At 34.3% G+C, this 21,224-nt stretch overlaps 1 protein-coding gene across 4 annotated transcripts in view; it reads left to right on the top strand.

Annotated features, from left to right (window-relative positions):
• rno (PHD finger protein rhinoceros) overlaps nt 1-21,224 on the top strand; it is a 66,350-nt gene that overhangs the window by 7,649 nt on the left and 37,477 nt on the right. For 3 of the 4 annotated variants that reach the window (XM_089713415.1, XM_089713555.1, XM_089713499.1), the window contains exon 6: nt 16-10,863. In XM_089713415.1, the coding sequence (XP_089569541.1) occupies nt 16-6,917 (6,902 nt within the window). In that variant the 3' untranslated portion in view covers nt 6,918-10,863. Of the gene's footprint in view, nt 1-15; nt 10,864-21,224 lie in introns of those variants that run through there. The other variant, XR_016318098.1, reaches the window with a different exon arrangement.

Here is a 21,224-nt window from a genome sequence, read left to right as displayed (position 1 = left end):
TTATTTTTGTTACAGGACAGTGGTTATGTCGCCCGTGCCGAGCCGGTGTCAAACCAGATTGTGTTTTGTGCCCAAATGTAAGTGGTGCCATGAAGTGCACTCCTTCTGGTCATAAGTGGGCTCATGTCAGTTGTGTTCTGTGGATACCGGAAGTGTCTATTGGTTGTGCCGAAAAAATGGAGCCTATTACAAAAATAGGATCAATACCCCAGTCACGCTGGTCCTTAGTTTGTGTTTTGTGCCGTGAGCGAAAAGGAGCCTGCATACAGTGCTCTGTAAAGACTTGTAAAACAGCTTATCATGTGACTTGTGCATTTAAACATGGGCTAGAAATGCGTGCAATTATTGAAGATGAAAATGCTGATGATGGTGTTAAATTACGGTCATATTGTCAAAAGCATAGTGTGAATTCTAAAAAAGAAAAGTGTACTGGTTCTGGTGAAGAAGAGGAGGAATCCAAAAGAAAGCGTCGTAAAGACATGACTTCAGAGGAAAAGAGCCAAGCTAGAGCAGCTCGCCTACAAGAAATTGAAGCTGAATTTGATGAGCATATTGGTATCAACGATATTAGCTCTCATCTTGATGTTGACCACGATGCCATAAGTTACATTTATAACTATTGGAAGTTGAAAAGAAGGGCTTGTCACAATCGGCCGCTGCTACCGCCAAAATCTGACAACAATGAATTATTAACTCATAGACAAGAACAAGCTGATCTGGAGAAGATGAAGAAGTTTGTTCAACTTCGTCAAGATTTAGAGAGAGTACGAAATTTATGTTATATGGTTAGCAGGCGAGAAAAACTTTCACGATCCTATTTTCGGATGCGCGAACAAACATTTCACAAACAAATTGCAGTGTTATCAGCAGAGGTTACTATATCAGCGCCCGAATTGTCGGCAATTATTGAGGCAAATCATGGACCTTCTATTTACGACAGATTATACTCTGGTCCAAATGCTCCTGATCATGAAAATGACTTTGATGATCTCCTTGCGCGAATAGCTCCACAGGAATCTAGTGACGATAAAAAGAAAGATCGTAATGGTCTCGTTAGAGGTGCAAAGTCAACGAATCCTTACAAAAAGCTTTATGTCAATGGATCTCGTAGAGGTGGTGTGTATACCGGTCTCTCTAGTGAAGAAAGTGGTGCAGAAATTGGTCGTTCTAGTAAATACCGAGGAAGAGCCATAGGGTCAAGTACAGATGATGATGCAAAGAAATTAAACTCTTCAAAGAAGAAAGTTTCACCCAAAGGAAAAGGGAAAAAATCACCTAAAAAGTGTGATCAGAGGAAGAAGAAAGTACCACAATCAAAAGCAATTGTGGAAAGTAGTTCAGAAGAGGATACTGTAAAAACACGCCAAAAGAAAGATCAATCAGGTAGTAAGACACTTCAACAAATGGAGAAAGAAATGGCTGCTGGTAGAGTAGGAGATTCTGGGTCAGATAGTGATGAATTAATTCCAATAAGATCTACTCGAAACAATAAATTCCCAGTTGATATTTATTCTGATAGCAGTGAAAGTGTAAAAGAGGCAAAGGTCAAAGTTGATAAATCTCCAACTGAAAATGATTCTTTACAATCATTGCCTAGAACAAAGGCAGCAATGAAAGAGTTCGTTCCTAGCCAACCTGAAAACAAAACATCAGCAGATCCCAAACCTTCACCTAGAAAGAGAGGTAGAAAACAGATTAATAAAGACAAGAAAGTATTAAATAAATCTATCGAGTCTGATGATGAAGCAAAAGATAAGGAAAATATTAAAATTGCTAAACAAAAAGATAATCCAACAGATTTAATTGTTCCTCAACGCCAAGCTGCTAAGAAGGCTTCTGAAAATATGCGCTCTACTACTACATCAAAGAAAGATGAAACTTGTGTAGAGAAGCCAATGAGTAGTGATGATGCTAAAAATAAACAAAAAACGACTCAAGTCAAGGCCAAGGGTAAAGAAATAAAGGATCCAAAACCTGCAAAAGTTGGCAGAAAGAAATCATCTAAAGATCAAAAAGAGACTATTGCATATGTCCCACAAAGGCAGGCTGCGAAAAAAGCGGCAGCACATATTAAGAGTGGCCTTGGGTCTAAAGCTCCAGTTGTAGAAACAGTTGATGCTGACAAAAAGAAAGATGTTGATAAACTAAATACATCAAAATCTCCAAAGAAAGATGACGCAAAAAGTACTAAAAATGTCAAAGAAGAAAGTTCAAGTTCCTCATCTAATTCAAGTAGCAGCAGCTATTCTTCATCGTCTAGTTCTGATGAAATTAAAGAAAAGCCAAGTATAAAGCCTACAGCTAAAGCACGCGAAATAAAGCCATTTCCGAGGCAAACTTCAATGTTTTCACCTCATGTATCTAGACCGACAGTGGATTTGCCCTTTCTCGACAAGGTGTCAAGACCATTGTCTTCAACTAGTGCCTCTAGTGATTCCGATAGTTCGAAGGGATCCCGATATTCTATTACGCGTCCTCGCAGACGCAGAAAAGCCAAGACCGTTACAGAAGAGTCCCCTCACAAGACTCCAGACAAGAAGCTTAAAACTTCCGAACGGAGGTCCGAGTGTGGGGGCTCATCACCGACTACTGAAAGAGAGGAATCGAGTCGACCCAACAACACGGTTCCCGCCGCGGGTGCTCGGACCAGAAGCACTACTACAAGCGGAAATATGTCTGATAAGTCTGATACCAGAGCAAGAAAATCATCTCGGGAGCTCGAACATACCTCTCCGCCAAAACAAAATACCGAAGAGAGCAGCAAGTCCGCTGAATCTACAATTACGAAACGGCAAACGGACGAGGCGGTAGAGGAACAAACTAAAGAGGAAATTGCTATAATTGATCATAGTATCAAATCTGATGTATCTGTTTCAGAGAATATGGTGACAGCTGATGATAAAATATCTGATAAAATGTTAAGTCCGGAAGAGTTTAATAATCAAAAGGAAGAAGTTAAGGATGAGAAAATTTCTGGTGATACAAAAGATTTTGAAATTGAGGCCGAAAATAAATCATCAAGTAATCACGCGTTCTCAACAACAACAAATCTATCGCCTCCTAAAGAAACAGTAGATAACTTTGAAGATGATGCTATCAATACTCATGAAACCTGGTTATCACAGGCTCCAAGTCCACACATACATCCACCTCCAGTTGAAAAGCCAGGTGATCACGAAAAGTATATGACAGAGGATAAATCACTTGATGCAGATTTTACAGACAGAAGTAGCATAAGAATGATAGCTAAGATACAAGCAAATCTCAATGAAAACACCATGATAAAATCACCAAAGACACCCATGGATGCAAGAACAAATACAATTGATTCCATTGATGTAGATAATCCCATGTCGCGAAATAGTAGGAAACGCCCCATTGATAAGAAATTTATTACACAGGATGCTAGTCATGTTCAAGGAGTAGAAATATCAAAGAGTGCTAAGATACCATCTGTCGTCAATATTTTTCCCAATAGAAATATGTTCTCGCCACAGCCTCGAGAAAATGAACATTATGAAATTGACGTATTCCCATCATATTCGGAATTCATATTAAAAGAAGATTCAAAGGAACAAGGTGCACAGGAAACATTAAATCTGGTTGATAGACTCAGAATGCAGCTAAGTAACAAGAAAGCACAACCAGAGAACTTAGTACCGGAAGAGAGTTTTACAAATGAAAATAAGGATATGGTTATTGATCTGATTGGTATTTGCACACCCAAGAGTGATCATGGCAATATTAAGGACAGTTCTATAAATTTAATTAATGAAGAAGAAAAACATAGCTCAGTAAACGAAACATTAACACTCAATCATATTCCAAAAACAGTTGAGGCACTTCAAAACTTGACTCCCCAATCACCTCAAAATCCCCAAGCAATGCTTACAACAAATTCCACAATTTTTCATCAAAATGACCATATCATTCTGCGAACAACAAATGAAAAATTGATGGACTCCATGGGGTCTAAACACGAATCTCATACAGAACATACCAATGATAGAAAATATGATGATACTGCCTCATTTAATGAGGACTTAAAGGAACCCTCCACAGTTAAATCTGATATGCACTCTGCTTCTGAAGTTGGAGATAATATATCACTATCCAAACAAAGTGACGATTCCCAGTCTATATCAGTAGTTGACCACTCTATTGACAACAATGATTTGATACCAGACCATACAACCTATGACAATAATAATTCTGTTTTAAACTCTGAGATTGCAACTTTGACCTCTCCATACATATGTAATGATGCAAAATGGCGGGAAAGCAAAATAGCAACCAGGAGATCATCAACCTCGAGCACAAATTCAGAAGCATCCCTTGGATCTCAAAAGAATAATTTGCATCTAACTACATGTGGTCGCTCAGATCCACGAGATACTAGAGATCTTCGAGATCCCCATCAAAGTGGCGCTATAACTGAAATGGAACCATACCCACCAATGCCCGCCTATCACGTAGATCCGGCTTTATCGCTGAATCAATATGCTAATTATGCGCCAAGTCCTTCTCCTTATATGGCACCATTGGCTCTACCACTGTTTGCTCCAGGAGCATGTCCTTCTTCACAGCTTACCTTACCATCACCCGCGCCAGGCATATATCCTACTTTATCCTACTCTGCACCACCATTGATGCCGCCATTACCAAAACCTGTATTTTCGAGTATTTGTGCTGCTTTCACATCTTCTTCTCAGAATATTGCTATTACACGCGCCATGATTTCATCGCCAACATCAAAACAAATAGATTCGCCGTCTGAAGATATTGATGTAACAGGCAGTGATAAAATGTCATCGATTGCGCCCTCCAGTCCCACCATAAGTGTGGGTTCATTTACCGAGGGAAGTAATACAAGGGATGCATCCAAACTAAATGAAAATGCGGAAAATTTGATTAATTTACAAATACCAGAGTCAAAATCGCCAGCCAAAGTAATAAAACCTTTGCCAGCAAAATTACCTGGTAAAAGTCCCGGAATATCACCAAAACAGACTGAGGTAACAAAAGCAACAAAGAGAATAAGCAACAAAAATAATAGAAGTCAAAGGGGACGAGGTCGTTCGAAGAGCCGCGGCCAAGGAGCTCATAACTTCCCTGCATCTCACTATATGGGAAATTCTATTCAAAGTAAACTAGTTGGAACTGTATATGATTTTGAGGAAGAAATAGCCAATGACGGTGTAGATTTAAAAGCACTAAGAGAAAGGCCTAAATCAATTGATGTAAAAGATGATCGTAAATCTGAACATAGTTATAAGGAGCCATCGCAATCGCCTCGCACTCCAAATCCACAACCATTAATGATTGAAAGAAAAGATAATAAATCACCAACTCCAGAACCCCGAGATGGTCCAGAATCTCCAGTAAATAAAAATAATTTGGAACATACAGGTTTTTCACAAGTACAACCTGTTCTACCGGGTCCTGTTGATATGCGTACATATTCTATCGATAGCCAGCCTCCAGCTGCCCCTACTGACGTCTATCATACCCATCTATTAGCTTTCGCAAGTGGAACTGCTGAACAACAGTTAGCTGAAATAGATGAAGAAGTTGAAAAACAACTGCACACTGCATTAATGGCGAGCAACCCAGAAACGGAATCACAGTCAGATACATCTAATACCCAAGTCAATCACGCCAATAAGGAAACTTTGGTGGCTCAGTTACCAAAAGTGTCATTATCAGACTCAAGGAATCAACTTAAAGTAAAAATTAAAGGCCCCTTTTTAGACGCAAACTACTCGGCCAGCTCTGCACCACCTGTTGTGCCAAAACCACCTGTACCAGTACACGATCCTAATACGAACTTATTGAATGTATCCACAAGCTCAGTTGCGTCAACAGGCTCCACAAACCTAAGACGTATGCGTAAGAAAGAACTTTTACGGCAGTATTGGACTCAGGACATGAACATGGATGATCCAACCAATGCTGCAAACATAGGTATCGTGCCGCCTCCCGTAGCACCACAGCCTCAATTAGCCAGAGCCGTCATAACAATACCTAAAGCTGTTGCTTCAATGACTAGTATACCAACACGAGAGGATTACAAGATGACGGAAACTACAGTGGAAAAGAAGAAGCGCAAGTCCAGCGCGCTATCGCGTGAGCTAAGGCAATTGAATAGTGATATTGATCTGTCAGATAATGTTAAATTGTCAAAATTCGTAGCTGGGTTAGGACAGTATCCAAAAAGACGAGCGCGTGTTCCTCCTCCTAAGCCCAGTCCTCCTTCACCGAGTGAAACTTCACCTGTTGCACCTAAACTTAAGATTAAGATCGGATCTAACATAGTGCAATCGATGCCCGAGGATACGTCGGGATGCCAGTTTCGACCTCCCAAAAAGCGACTCCAATCGCAAGTCATACCTACGCCTAGCATGGAAGACTTAAAACGCGAGAGTATGATCTACCGTCGCATGGTAATGGCGGACTTCGAAGAAGATAAGAAACCTAAGAAGCCTAAAAAAGACAAAGGAAAGAAAAAGAAGGACAAAAAGTGCGATAAAGAGAAGCTATTAGTGGTGAACAGTGAAAGTGAAAGTGCGACAAAGTTAATAATAAAAATAAAGCGGCAAAAGGAGGAAGAAGTGAATCAGGAGCCGGGAGACGGCAGCGCGCTGGCCGGCGCGGCGGCCGTGGTGCCCGAGCCGACGGTGGACCCGTTCGACTACGACCCCAAGGCGCCCGACCCGCTCGCCATCGACCCGCCCTTCGCCGACCCCACGGCCGCGCTGCGCCGGATACGCACGGAGAAGGTGACGCCCATCCGCTTAAAACGCAGCTCGCAAGGCTCGGGCTACGTGATGAAGAAGGCGCGGCTGGAGCAGGCGTCGCTGGAGGCGCAGGCCGGCGCGCCCGAGCCCGCGCCCGACGACCCGCCCGCCGTCAGGTGATACGGCTACTTTAACACGGGACTATAAACTCTTCTTGTTGTGAGTGAACCTTTATTGTACATAGTTACTTCAGGAATTTAATTTTACCTTTAAGTGTAAATTATTTATTTGTATAAAACGAAAGCTCAATTTATATCTTAAATATAATTCGAAGCATGTCGGAGTATTTAATGAATACACAATGTTATGTGATTTGAAATAATTTAAATCAATAAGATTTATATACAATTAACTGTATGACTCGTAATATGGAATCTCATGAATTTGCTTCATAATTTTAACAGATGACTATGACTTCATTCACATCATATTTAATGGTATTTATGTATGTATTTATTATTTTTTTACTTCGTTTTTACCAACTCCCATTTATGTAATATAGAACATTATATTATTATAATACCTTTTTTCATTATATATTTATTTTAAACATAATATTGAAAAAAGACAAGAATTAACTTGAAAGTTTTAAACATATTTGACTTGAATTATAAATATATTCATAATCATGTTAATTGACCATTAATATATTTTGTATTTGTCCCATTGAAACAAATAATAAAACACAGAAACATTTATATTAAATGTCTTCAATTGCCAATGAATAAGAGAATAATTCAATTTTACTATATTAGCATGTTTTTATTTGGTGCTTATCTAAACTAAATATTTTTTTTATAATTTATACATATTATTGCTGTTCTGAATTATGTTTTTATTAATTATTAATATGAAACTAATTTTAAATTTATTCACATTACACATATAAATCACAAATAACGATAATCTAATTAATTTATGATCCAAATCCTTTTAAATGTTATAATGAATATAATTAAATAATAATTTTTATTGTAAATTAATATTTCGTCTATTTGCATATCACTTTTTGTGTATCAATAGGAGTAACTGAAAAATTACTTTTTGTAATAAGAATTTGAGGTCAGATTCTTATCTTATGAATTCGTATGTTGTATGCATAATAATAATGAATGTGCAATATTTGCCAATACTCATCGGATAGTCAGGTTTGAATCGACCTTCACGGCCGGTAGTAGTTTTAAGTGCATGTTTGTTAAGTGTAACTCGTCTCTTAAATGTTATTTCATCAGTTTGTAAATAAAGCATATTTATTAAAAATCAATTTTAGCAAATATAAAGAAGGAAATTTCAGAATTGTGGTTAATTCTTTGCACTGTTGTAAATTTATAGTTTTATTGATCATTAATCAGAAAGAACCTGAGTTTTGATATTTCCTCTTGTTAATATACATTGTCAATGTTTATCGAAATCTAAGATTATCATTTCATTGTAAATGTCATCGAAATAAAAAAGTAGTTTAATCGAATTTGATCTTTGAAACGTGGTAATAATAAGCTGTCATGTCTTAATTAATGTCAAATTGTACAGAAATTCGTGCATATTATACTCTGCAAAATGCAATTCTTTGCTGCTTACATCTACTTCAAAATTCATCCATTTCCACACATTTACAGTTACTTTAGAACAATTACTATCTTAGTCGTAGATGGTGTAATGAATGACACTAAAATATTTATTTTTATACAAAATCCTAGAAAATATAAATTTTAATTACTAAACATGCCGTTATGTCGATTTCGAATATAATTATTATTGTTTGTAACGAGAAAATCGAAAGGCTTTTAAAGTGTGCATTTATTATTTTAAGAATTTTGTATGATTTGTATCCATTCACAAAAATAAAAGTTAAAAAACTAATTTGAATGTAAATAATATATTTTATCGACTATATGAGTATTATTTTTTATACTGACTGGTTGAGATTTCTTTTCATACAATTTGGTGTGCGTAGATTTATGATAAATAATATATATGTATTATGTACACCTACATTCATAGGCTTTCTAGATTGTGCACGAATTTCAAGTGGTATTTTCTTGCGCTCGATACATTGAATAGAAACAGAATCACTTTTGACGTATTGTAAATTGTGTTAATTATTTTTAATTATTTATTGAAGGTACGACATTGTCACTTCGATAATAATAATTTGCGTTCGAAGACATGTTGTATTTTTTATTAGATTAAATATGCAAGTTGTAGTTACTTGACCTTAACGTAAAACTTTTAAACACATTTTAAGATTAATCCCCAAAAAATGTATGCTTTACAACATAATTTCTATTAAACAGTACGAATCTTATATTTGATGATGACTGTTTTCTGTAAAACGTTTTAAATATTTAATCAATAGTAATTGATTTTACAATTCTTAATCTTTCGCTTTGATCTAAGAAATGACATACTTTTAAACTACATAAGTATAAGGGGGTGTTTTAGTATTTATTTATAAAATAATTTGTCGCAGGCGATACCAGGCATGGATTGAAAGAATAATTTTAATAGATTGCATTCTGCAGGTTTAGCGACTTTACTTGCTAATATTAAAAAAAAAAACTATTCGCAGGCGAAATATTTTGATTTTAAACCGATTGTAATATAAAATTATGAATGTCAGCTAAATCAATGAAATGATGGCATGTAAATAAATAAATAAATGAAAAAAAGTAATAATTTCAGAAATATTTTTTTTTTCCTAGGGGTTTATTCAGGATTTTAAATATGGGAGCTTTTTGATGCCTATTGTAAAAAAATCTAAAAATTTCAATAAAATTCTCTGTTTTTCAATCAGGAAATGTTCATATGTATTAATAATATAATCGCAATCTATATCTATAATAATATATAATTATTTAAAATTTATTTATGCCAATATTAAGAATCGTGAATTCAACAACAAAATCACATTGAAATTGTCTTCCTACTTCTGGTTAAATCTCATGTTTATTCCTACACTCACAAAACACACGCTGCTTTCAAAATCAAATTGAAAGTGTTTATTCGGCACTATCACATTTGATATCACCTGTCTACGCACAATGTTTTCACAAGAAATAAAATCATCACACTTCAATGTTTGTCGAGCATTACCTTATTACTGTGATTTGTTTTAATTTATACATTAATTTTTAAGAATATTTAGGGTAATATGTATTTCGAGATTCCAATCGTTGATAATGACGTTATCTCTGCATTGTAAATAAATTAAATCTATTAATTGGCGATAAATATTAAACGATTTTGGTACTACTATATATATTTGGTGTTATTTAGATTTGAGCTTTGAGCGTATGATTTTATATTTTAATTTACCGAGTTTTAACTACTGTAAGTGTTGTTTGGAATCGTATTTTACTTTTAATATTGTAAGCGTCGTTAAAATGAGTGTTGTTGAAATATTAAATGTGTTACATGTACGTAAGAGGTTATAGCAGTCTCAGTAGTGTTGGCCGCTAGAGGCCGCCCCGATCTCTTCGCTTCTAGACTGCCTTGGAGCTTACTCGAGTCATTCGAAATAACCTAATAATTACTTTATAGCATTAAATGTAGTCAGAAGCTTTCGATAGTGACCGACCCTCAGGTAGCTCTCAGTGATGGTTTGTGTAGTATCTGTTGATGAGAGACAATCTTTCAGTATGATATTTATCTACTATGTAAATGATTTTGTGTGCCACAGTCGCAAAAATTATCAATGTTAGATATAATTGACTTGGCTGAATGACTCAATACAGTCATTAGGTTAAATACATATATTATTATTTATGTATTAGTCCATAAGTGTAACTTTAAGAGAGATTAACACCTAATACCATTATCCTTATAAGTATTATGATCAAGAATATTTCCATTGTTTTAAAAACTTAGATTGTTAGTAATTAAATTTAAGAATAAATTGTACAAACTACTTATGTACAGTGTAGAAGAGTAAGTGACAGAAAGAGAGATGCTAAGAAAGCAATGTGTAGCAAAAGGATAATGTAATGTAACGCGGGTGTTGTAAATATTGTAAGTTTCAATGTGCACATAGTCGCCTCCTTCATTAATAAATTTTTTAGATCAATTACTCATATCTTTCATTTCTTTTTACCACTTAATATATTGAAGGTGATTTCCTTGACACTTACATGAATAAGTTTTCAATGAATGAATAGTTAGTTGTGCTTCCTGAAAACATCTAAAAATAAATAAATCACTTGCATTGATTGAATTTAATGAATCAGTAATAAAAAGTAAAAACAATATAGGGTCAACCGGGGCAAATGCAACTATGGGGCTATGGCAACTAGTTATCATAACTAATTTATTAGAGTTGTTGTAATAAATCGCCACCTATGATTCAATAACTCAACGACTAATAAATCTTACAAGTAATAGATGGTGCCCCTACGATGAAAACTATTTGATTGATAGGCCATTGTGTCAAACCGCTATTTTGAAGTTGGTGTGCGTAAAAACAGGTGTCGAGTTTTGCAGACAAAAAAATTGTTTAGGAGTGATTTTTTGCAGGTGTTTTTGATTGGACACATGGGCGTAGCTAGCCATGGGCACAGGGTGGGGCAAAAAAAAAACCGGCCAAGTGCGAGTCGGAGTCGCGCACCGAGGGCTCCGAATAAACCTACTTTTTATTATGTTGTAACTCTAAAATGTATGTTTTAGCAATTTTTCCTTTATCTGTGCTATAAGACATTGCTTTTAACCAAATTTCAAAACTCTGTGTCCACGGGAAGTAGGTACAATGTAGGTTTTGATTCCCTTGCGAATGTCGAAATTTGCGATAATTTGCAGCATAAAATGGCTGTAGGTATCTTTTGATTGCATTATTGCGTATTCGATATAAATTTCAGTTTGATAACTCTACGCGTTCCTGAGAAAAAGTGTGTTGACAGACAAACCGACAGGCAGACTTTGTTGTACATCTGTCTGTCTAAAAACACATTTTTTTTCAAGAACACGTGGCGGTATCAAGCTGAAATAATAATGAATAAATCAAAACAAACAAAAAATACCTACAGCCGTTTATGTTGCAAATTTCATCCCTATATTATATAGTTTATCCGTCTAAAACAATAATATGATTCCTTTTTACCATAAAATATAGGTCTATGTAAATAGAAAAATGAACCATTTTAAATAACTCAGTAAATAAAGCAAAACCTTGCACTTCCGATTTCATGTTTGTTTTAGGTTAATGGTCACTTATTGACCATAAAAACACAAAATGCAGACAGATCCAGGTGGACATTTTTTTTTTTTACTCTAGATAGGGAAGCGCTTGACCGCAATTTCGCCTGATGGAAAGCTAAGATGCGGTCTAAGATGGTACGCGCTTCCCTAGTAGGTTCGCTTTGCTCGCAATCTTATAGTTTTTGACCGATATCTCGAAAACTATCCACTTTAGGGCAAAAGTTGCTTAGACTTTTTTGTAGAAAGAAAAATTTCGCATATTTTATACCATGTAAATTTTTTTGTAAAACTTACTATTTACGGTTTATGGCCTATTTGATGAACCGGTTGATCGTTAAAATATTGGATTAATGAATAAAATGCATGTATGTGCATAGTTTTTAGGTCACTTTATTCTCTACAAGTTTTGTTTGAAATTTTTTTTCTAGTGTCCATATTTTTTGAGTTGTTCCACGTATAATGTAGAAATGCCGAGGCTCGGCGGGTGACGTGACAGGCCAAAAGCTTTTTTACGGATGTAATAAAAACGAAGAAGAAATTTGAAATGCAAGTGGATTTTCACCGTTTCCGAAACGGCAAAATTTTTGATTTTCTTTTGTACTTATAGAAAATTTTTAATGCATTTTTTTAAATATTCTCCTTTATTTTATTCTTGCATCCGAATATAAAATAACTACTCAATATTATTTAGAATATATACGAAACATATGTACGAAATATATACGAAACATACATAGGTACCTTGAAATTTACTATTTATCGCCAAACGTTAAATAACTCAAAAAGGATTAGAAAAAAAAGTTTCAAATAAAGTAATCTTAATAAATATAATATATATGTGTATAATATATTAATGCCTTTGCATTTCATTGATAAATCCAATATTTAAAGAGTTACTTGCCAAAGATGATTAACCGGCTCATTAAATAGGCCATAAATCGTAAACGGAAAGTTTTACATAAAGTTTACAAAGTATAAAAGGTGTAAAATTTTACTACCTACAAAAAATTCCCAATATTTTTTGCCTTAAAATGGATAGTTTCCGAGATATCGGCCAAAAACTTTTATGTAAGATTGCGAGCGTAGCTCCACCTGGATCTGTCAGCATTTTGTGCTTTTATGGTCATTAACTTATCCTAAAACAAAAGTGAAATTGGATGGGAAATTTAGTGCGAATTTGGCTAAATAAAAACAGCTTTGAATGGGGTAACAGTACTACACTACTTTTTCTAGCACCAAAAGTGGTTTAAATCATGTAACATAGAAGCGCAAGCTTTTTGTTTAGATCGCATTTTTTTTCGTGTCGACTGACAACTTTCGAGTGAGAATTATTTAGCGGATATTAAGTTTTGTAGTCAGTACCTAGATAATTACGTTTTTTAGATTTGGTTAGGTACCTTCCAGATCAGAGCCAGGGTGGGGCAAGTGCCCCACCCTGCCCCACCGTGGCTACGCCCATGATTGGACACGATTATCACAAGCCGTTAAGCTTATTTCATTTATATTTTTAGTGCGTTAGTTGACTCTATTTTGTGTTATTGATGCAGTTACAATTGCCTCATGAAAATTTCACTGTGGGGTTATTGCAACTGTGAGGTTAGTTACAATAGCCCCTTATATTTTTGTATGAAACTAAAAACACTAGTGATGTGACAGTGTCGATATTTTTATTATGTATCCTTCTTGGTAGTCAAAATATACTTTCTTTATGATTAATTAAAGAAGAACCATCGATTATTTCTTCGATATTATACCCAGAGACGGGTTCATAAGTAAAATTCAAATTAGATAAAGCGTGGTTAAAGAATATAAGTAACTAAAAACGATAGGTAGGATAGTTCTGTGATTGTTCAAGTAATTTTTAGTAAACGGTTGATTAACTAATAAACGTATTTTGTTTGGTTTACGTTTTTAACAATATTTAACACAAAGAATATTATTTGTTCTGACCAAAAACTAAAATTGACTTAGTAGGTAGTACACTGTTATTTTTTTTTGTTGCGATTTAAAGTGGTAAATCAAAGTAGGTACATGAGTTTTTCCTCTAAATAATGCGGCGCCATCTACGATCGCAACGTTATTGTATAGATAACGTTATTGTATATATATATAGAATAATAAAAATATATCGATGAATAAGTTTTTTGCATTCCCCACACTAATTCTCTAACAAATAGTTGCATTTGCCCCACAATCAGAAAAATAAGATTTTTCCTGAAAACTCGTCCTTGCTACACGGTAATCCAGTTCAAAATCCTATGAATAACATGAAATCTCATAAATATATTCTATATTCGTTGTTTTATATGAAATAGAAGAAGAGCTATGGCAGTTAGTTGCATTTACCCCCGACTAGGGGTTAATGTAACTTTTTCTACCAATTTTAGGAAATATTCTCACTACCAGTTATTTATAAGACTACTGTATTGCTTGATTGGTTGAAAATAATCTTGAATAAATACAAAAATCACTAAATGGGTCAAATAAATGACCAAATATAAAAGGAGATAACTGCAACCGATCAAACTCGAAACTTGTTATTTTTTAGTTGCATTTGCCCCGGTTGACCCTACTATGTAGATAATATTATTATAAAAATCATTATGTAATCGTAATCCGTACCAATATCTTAAATGTGAAAGTTTGTTACTCCGTCAGCATAAGATCACTGAACGGATTTTGATTATAGCAGTAGGTATGTAGCTTATGTACAAGAATAACAAATTATAGAAATGCTTGCTTTTGCCCGCTGCATGATGAAATCGCGCGACACAGCTAGTATTTTTTATAGGTACGTGATAGTTTGAGAAAGAATGTATAGATGTACCTATAGGTATGTTTGTTCTTTCACGCTAAAACTCCTGAGCAGGTCTGTATTACGTCTGTATGAGATTACGTACAGGGATAGATGACAGTAGTACATAATATTATGTACCACCCTCAGAGGGCCGAACAAACTAAGCAAAAAAAAAATAAGTTTGTTGGTCTTATATCGTCTAAAATAGACTAATAGCACACATAAGTAACTATGTGGTTTCAATCTCAATTAATTTTTATATTTAGGTATATTAGTATAGCTGTTCAAAGTCAGCCTTATAAATTAGACGGTATATCGTCATTATATGGAGAGAAATTAAACGGGCTGCAGTGGGCGAGTCGTTTATCAAGTATGTATTCAAGTAAATCAAGTAACTCGAGTAAGTATTATTTTTTAGGTTTGTTTCAAACAAAGAGGTATCTACAATCTTCATTAGACTTATAAACCACATTAAAAACAGCTAACAACTCGAGGCATACAATTTGAGCGCCATTTTGACGTCACAACAATATGATCGATCCGTGTTCCGAGAATGCGCGCCAAATAATTGCGAATTTATTTTGATCTATTTTGGTATTACTAAGAAAACGTTTGTTTTGAATTATAGCATTTTAAAAACTACGGTAGCGGTTAAAATGGAGATTTAATTTTTGAAATAGGTAACTGAATAATGAAATTACTTTCAAAATATTCAGATTTGTTCTATAAATTTCATCGTTACTTGATGGTTAGTATTTTACTTGTTTGGGTGACTGTCAGTTCATTTGTAAGTGCGTCAATAGCAATTTGATAAATTTTACCTTTGTATGAACCATAGAAATCAACCGATCGATCATAAAAATTTAGATTTCTATGGTATGGTATCCATACATGTAACCGGGGGATAAAAAAAGATTGATGATAAATCGCAAATCTGTAATTAAATGAGGTAGTTACCAACGACAGATCTTTTAAAATGAAATACTTAGAGGATTCTAATGAAATATTTTTTTTCTAAAATAAATACTTAGTGGCCAGATATTCCTGCGTATCAATAATTATCATATTATTAAGTCGTTAATGTAAGGTGGTCCATTTGTGTAAGCGAAGCCGCGGGCGGAAAGCTAGTCAATTTCACATGCACTTCGTCGATTTTTTTGTGTCTATTTCTCAAAATCAAAAATGTATAGGTACTTTTATAACCTACCTTGTTAGTACCTAGTTGTAGTTACTCCAAAAATTTCCAACCGATGTCACATTCATAATAATTATAATTTATCCTTCATAAATTAAACATCTCCGATCTCCATATTTTTGCCTTTCAATTTTAATAAATAGAAGTTAACATTTTATTGTTATAAAAAATTCATTAATAATATGTACTTTTCTAAAACACTAATCTATAATACTCTTATGTTATCGGTGTTCGTATCATATCTTTAGATTACAACATTATCGAGTGTAAAGGATTTCACTACTTCAGTTGATACAAGTTTAATTTGAAATTATAGTTAATTTTTTTGCATTACAATGACTTATAGTCGCACTTTCCAAAAGTTAGTAACCGCGTGCTCGAAGTCATGTATTATTCATGATTTTATACTAAAAATATTTGTTCACATAGTTTTCCTCCAATAAAATTGTCAGAATTTTGTTAATGATAAATAAAACAAAATGTCCAGTTACTATGAACGTAAATACGGGACTACAAGATATTTTCGGGTAAGTTAAAGTTTTAATTATATTTTCACATTATCACATATTATAGGTATTAAAAGCCGGCAGCCACACGATAACTAGGTTATAGCATATAGATAGGCATATCCAACTTATCGGGAAAGGATATCGTTGAGTATAATTTATTCCCTATTGCTGCTACAAGGAATTACTAATCGATACGTCGATTGTAGTCAATGGAAAAACCATGCCTTTGAATATATAATAACAAATTTCCCCGATAACTAAGAACAAATTATAGCGATGACAAAGGATGTACCTACCTGCCTACTAAACTTGAGTTCTTTTCTTTAATTTGTGTTATTTTTATACTTAAGTAAGTATGTACGTTAAAATATTAAAAGTAAAAGTGAATGTACAACAAAAATTAATTTAAGCATTGACAGGATTTTAGCTGTCTACATTAGAATGATTTGTATTTACCTATTCGTAGACTAGCTTTCCGCCAGCGGCTAAACCCGCGTAGTCAAAGAAAATCCCGCATAGTTCCCGTTCCCGTGGTATTCCCGGGATGAAACCTATCATATGTCCTTCCTCAGGTCTCTTTTAGATAACCCCCCAAGTTTTCTTTTAAAAAAATATACAATGTACCTACAGTTTTGAATTTCCTATGATTTGAAGGATGGTTCTTATGCAAAAAAAAAAGAAAACATGTACCATAGGCGGACCCGGGGCGGACCAGTTTAGTATACTTATCTATTAAATTATAAAAAAAGAACTCGGATATTTTTATGGAAACATCAATTCTACAATGAAATATTATAAACGCGACAGTTGTGAGTTGTATCGCATGTACTATGTTTATTGTTTGTATATCGAACATGTATGAAGTTTAATACAAACGTAGGAAACTGGATAGAATATATCGGGTCTTTCGGCAGCTCGTATTGAGTGGAATATTCTATCTATTAATACGATTTATTGTTCATCCAATTTTGCCAAATCACCATACCAAGTTACACAATTGTAAAGCAAGCATAAATGATAAAATTTTATGATAAAAATAAATGTCCTCTGTAGCCGTATAATTTAAAGATCTTTTGTTGTAGTACGTTGTTTTCAATAAGTATAGTTTAAAAGAATCTAGCTTATTATTAGGAAACAGGTAATATCTAGTTGGACTAGCATTTTAAATGGAAAAGCTGTAGAATATCGTAACAATAATTATCCTCAATTTTATTTTAAATAAAGCACCAAGTTCCGTAGGCGGATTTTAGCAGTCATTAGTAAATGATACTAAAGATATTCTTCATGTAAACAATAGTCATATCGACATAAAATAATAAGAGAATAATTTTGTTTAAAGCTTTTTTGCCTCTATTTTTAATTTTGATAACTATATTTATATCCATTACTTCATTAGGTTTTCTGTTAGAAATTGCTCTATACTCTAAAAACTAGTGTAGTTTTATAGGTAAGTGTATTTTATGGTATGTATTAGTAATCAGTTTTGCATATTTTCGCGAAGCCGTGCGCGGAAAGTCAGCCACAGATTTCGTGCCATTTCCTTGTAGGTATTATTGTAGGTTTTTAAATAAACGATTTTAATTTTTTACATTGTTTAAGAAGCAGAAGCTGACTGTCACCATGCTGAATGATACACATTCAGCATGGTGACAGTCAGCTTCTGCTCCGCTTGTGGATTTAGCCACCGTTTCGTAGCAAAGATATAGTCATTTAGTCCAGCTGGAAATTTATGCAATTAAAAAGTCAGGTGGTTGTAGGTTGGTGGATTCTACGTTGGCTGGTCATACAAAGATGTGAAACAAACACTTGTGCTGGTGAGGCCAACTTTTTAATTGCTACAAGATAGTGATTAGTGGGTGTAAATAATAAATAATAAATCCGGAAAAGAGACCAACGGAACTGCAGGTGACTGTCACCATGTTCGATGATACACTTATCCGGCGCCTGTCTCCCGGACCATACGAGATGGGTACCAATGCCCAATTAGATTCAATGCGTCGTCAATTATTTAGTAAAAAATACATGTTTCCTAATTTTTATTTCACTGCGGACTTCTAAGAAGGAATATTAGAATTTGTACCTAGTTCTTATTCTGACAACATAATTAGCCCATACCGGCATTTTGAAACGACTAGGTATCTATCATCGTTTATGCAGGTTACATAGTACCTACTACAATGGTACTACATAATTATGTAGTACCACTGTAGTAGACATAATTTGTCTATCTATTGTCTATGTATTATGTAGAAAGAAATAAAACATATGTATAACAATCTGAGAATTCAACATGTGTAAGTAGTTATTCATAGTGTTAATCAAAACAATAGACTTAGCAAACAGCAATCAAAATATTTTCTTTTACATTTCACAATACAAAATTCGCTGAATCGTTGTCTTCATGGGCGTAGCCACGGTGGGGGAGGGTGGGGCGCTTGCCCCACGCTGGCTCTGACCTGGAAGGTACCTAACCAAATCTAAAAAACTTAATTATCTAGGTACCGACTACAAAACTCAAAAAATATAAAAATATAATCTTATATATAAAATTCTCGTGTCACAATGTTAGTCTGCATACTCCTCCGAAACGGGTGGACCGATTCTCATGAAATTTTCTGTGCATATCGGGTAAGTCTGAGAATCGGCCAACATCTATTTTTCATATGTACCACGGGCGAAGCCGGGGCGGACCGCTAGTAAATATATAAATATAAATATCCGTTAAAAAATTCTCACTCGAAAGTTGTCAGTCGACACAAAAAGCTTGCGCTTCTATGTTGCATGATTTAAACCACCTTTGGTGACAGAAAAAGTAGTGTAGGTTACTGTTACCCCATTAAATAAAGCTGTTTTTATTTAGCCAAATTAGCACTAAATTTCCCATCCAATTTCACTTTTGTTTTAGGTTAAGGGTCACTTACTGACCATAAAAGCACAAAAAGCTGACAGATCCAGGTGGAGCTTCGCTCGCAATCTTAAATAAAAGTTTTTGGCCGATATCACGGAAACTATCCACCTATTTGGATTTTTTTGAAGATAGTAAAATTTTACATCTTTTATACGTTGTAAACTTTTTTGTAAAACTTTCCGTTTACGATTTATGGCCTATTTAATGAGCCGGTTAATCGTTTTTAACTCTTTAAATTTTGGATTAATCAGTGAAATGCATATATTCATTTTTTGTTCTTATGCTTTTTGAGTTATTTAACGTTTAATATTGGATTACCGGGCGAAAAATAGAAAATTTCAAGGTATGTATGTTTCGTATATGTTTCGTACAACTAAATAATATTGAATAGTTACCTATTTTATATTCGGATGCAAGAATAAAATAAAAGGAAATGAAAGGAAAATATTTAAAAAATGTATTAAAAACATTTCAACAAGTAAAAAAAAATAAAAAATTTTGCCGTTTCGCAAACGGCGAAAATCCACTTGCATTGGAAATTTCTTCTTCGTTTTCATTACTTACATCCGAAAAATCTTTTGGCCTGCCACGTGGACCGCCGAGCGGCGGCATTTCTACATTGAACGTACAACAACTCAAAAAATATGGGCACTAGAAAAAATTTCAAACAAAAGTTGTGGAGAATAAAGTTATCTAAAAACTTCATACATGTATTTTATTGATTAATCCAATATTTTACGAGTTATTAACCAAAAACAATAAACCGGTTCATTAAATAGGCCATAAACCGTAAGCAGTAAGTTTTACAAAAAAGTTTACATAATAATTATAAAAGATGCGAAATTTGACTTTCTACAAAAAAGTCTTTGTATTTTTTGCCCTAAATTGATAATAAATATAGTTTTCGAGATATCGGTCAAAAACTGTAAGATTGCGAGCAAAGCTCCACCTGGATCTATCAGCATTTTGTGTTTTTATGGTCAATAGGTATTAAGTGACCCTTAACCTAAAACAAAAATGAAATTGAATCGGAAGTGCGAGGTTAAATGCTTTATTTACTGAGTTTACCATTTGAAACTTAGAGCATTTTAATGCTCAAAGATTTGAAATGGTTTATTTTTCCATTTACATAGACATATTGTTTAGTACGTACCTATTATGATAAAAAGGAATGATATTATTGTATTAGAAAGATAAACTATATAAGGGATGAAATTTGCAACATAAACGGCTGTAGGTATCTTTTGTTTGTGTTGATTAATTCATTATTATTTCCGCTTGATACCGCCACGCGTTCTTGAAATAAAAGGTATTTTTAGACAGACAGACAGACGGACAACAAAGTCTGCCTGTCTGTTTGTCTGTCAACACCCTTTTTCTCAGGAACGCATGGAGGTATCAAGCTGAAATTTATATCGAAAACTCAAGTCTACGGTCTCTTAAAGCTGTGAAAAAATCAAAATCTAAAGATACAGCCGTTTTATGCTGCAAATTATCGCAAATTTCGACATTCGCAAGGGAATCAAAACCTACATTGTACTTCCCGTGAACACAAAGTCTTGAAATTTGGTTAAAAGCAATGTCTTATAGCACAGGATATATAATGCAAAGCAATGTCTTAAATCTCAATGCATAGGAAAAATTGCTAAAAAATACATTTTAGAGTTACAACATAATAAAAAGTAGGTTTGTTCGGAGCCCTCGGTGCGCGACTCCGACTCGCACTTGGCCGGTTTTATTTTTGCCCCACCTGCACCCTGTGCCCATGGCTAGCTACGCCCATGGTTGTCTTAAAAAATATAAAAGGTATAATTGTGACATGAGAATTCTA

The sequence above is a fragment of the Colias philodice genome, chromosome 1, assembly GCF_061535455.1.
Source record: "Colias philodice isolate Cphi_HAF_F1 chromosome 1, ilColPhil1 Martin Lab GWU primary, whole genome shotgun sequence".
NCBI classification, from domain to species: domain Eukaryota; kingdom Metazoa; phylum Arthropoda; class Insecta; order Lepidoptera; family Pieridae; genus Colias; species Colias philodice.
This window is presented reverse-complemented; position numbering and strand designations above follow the sequence as displayed.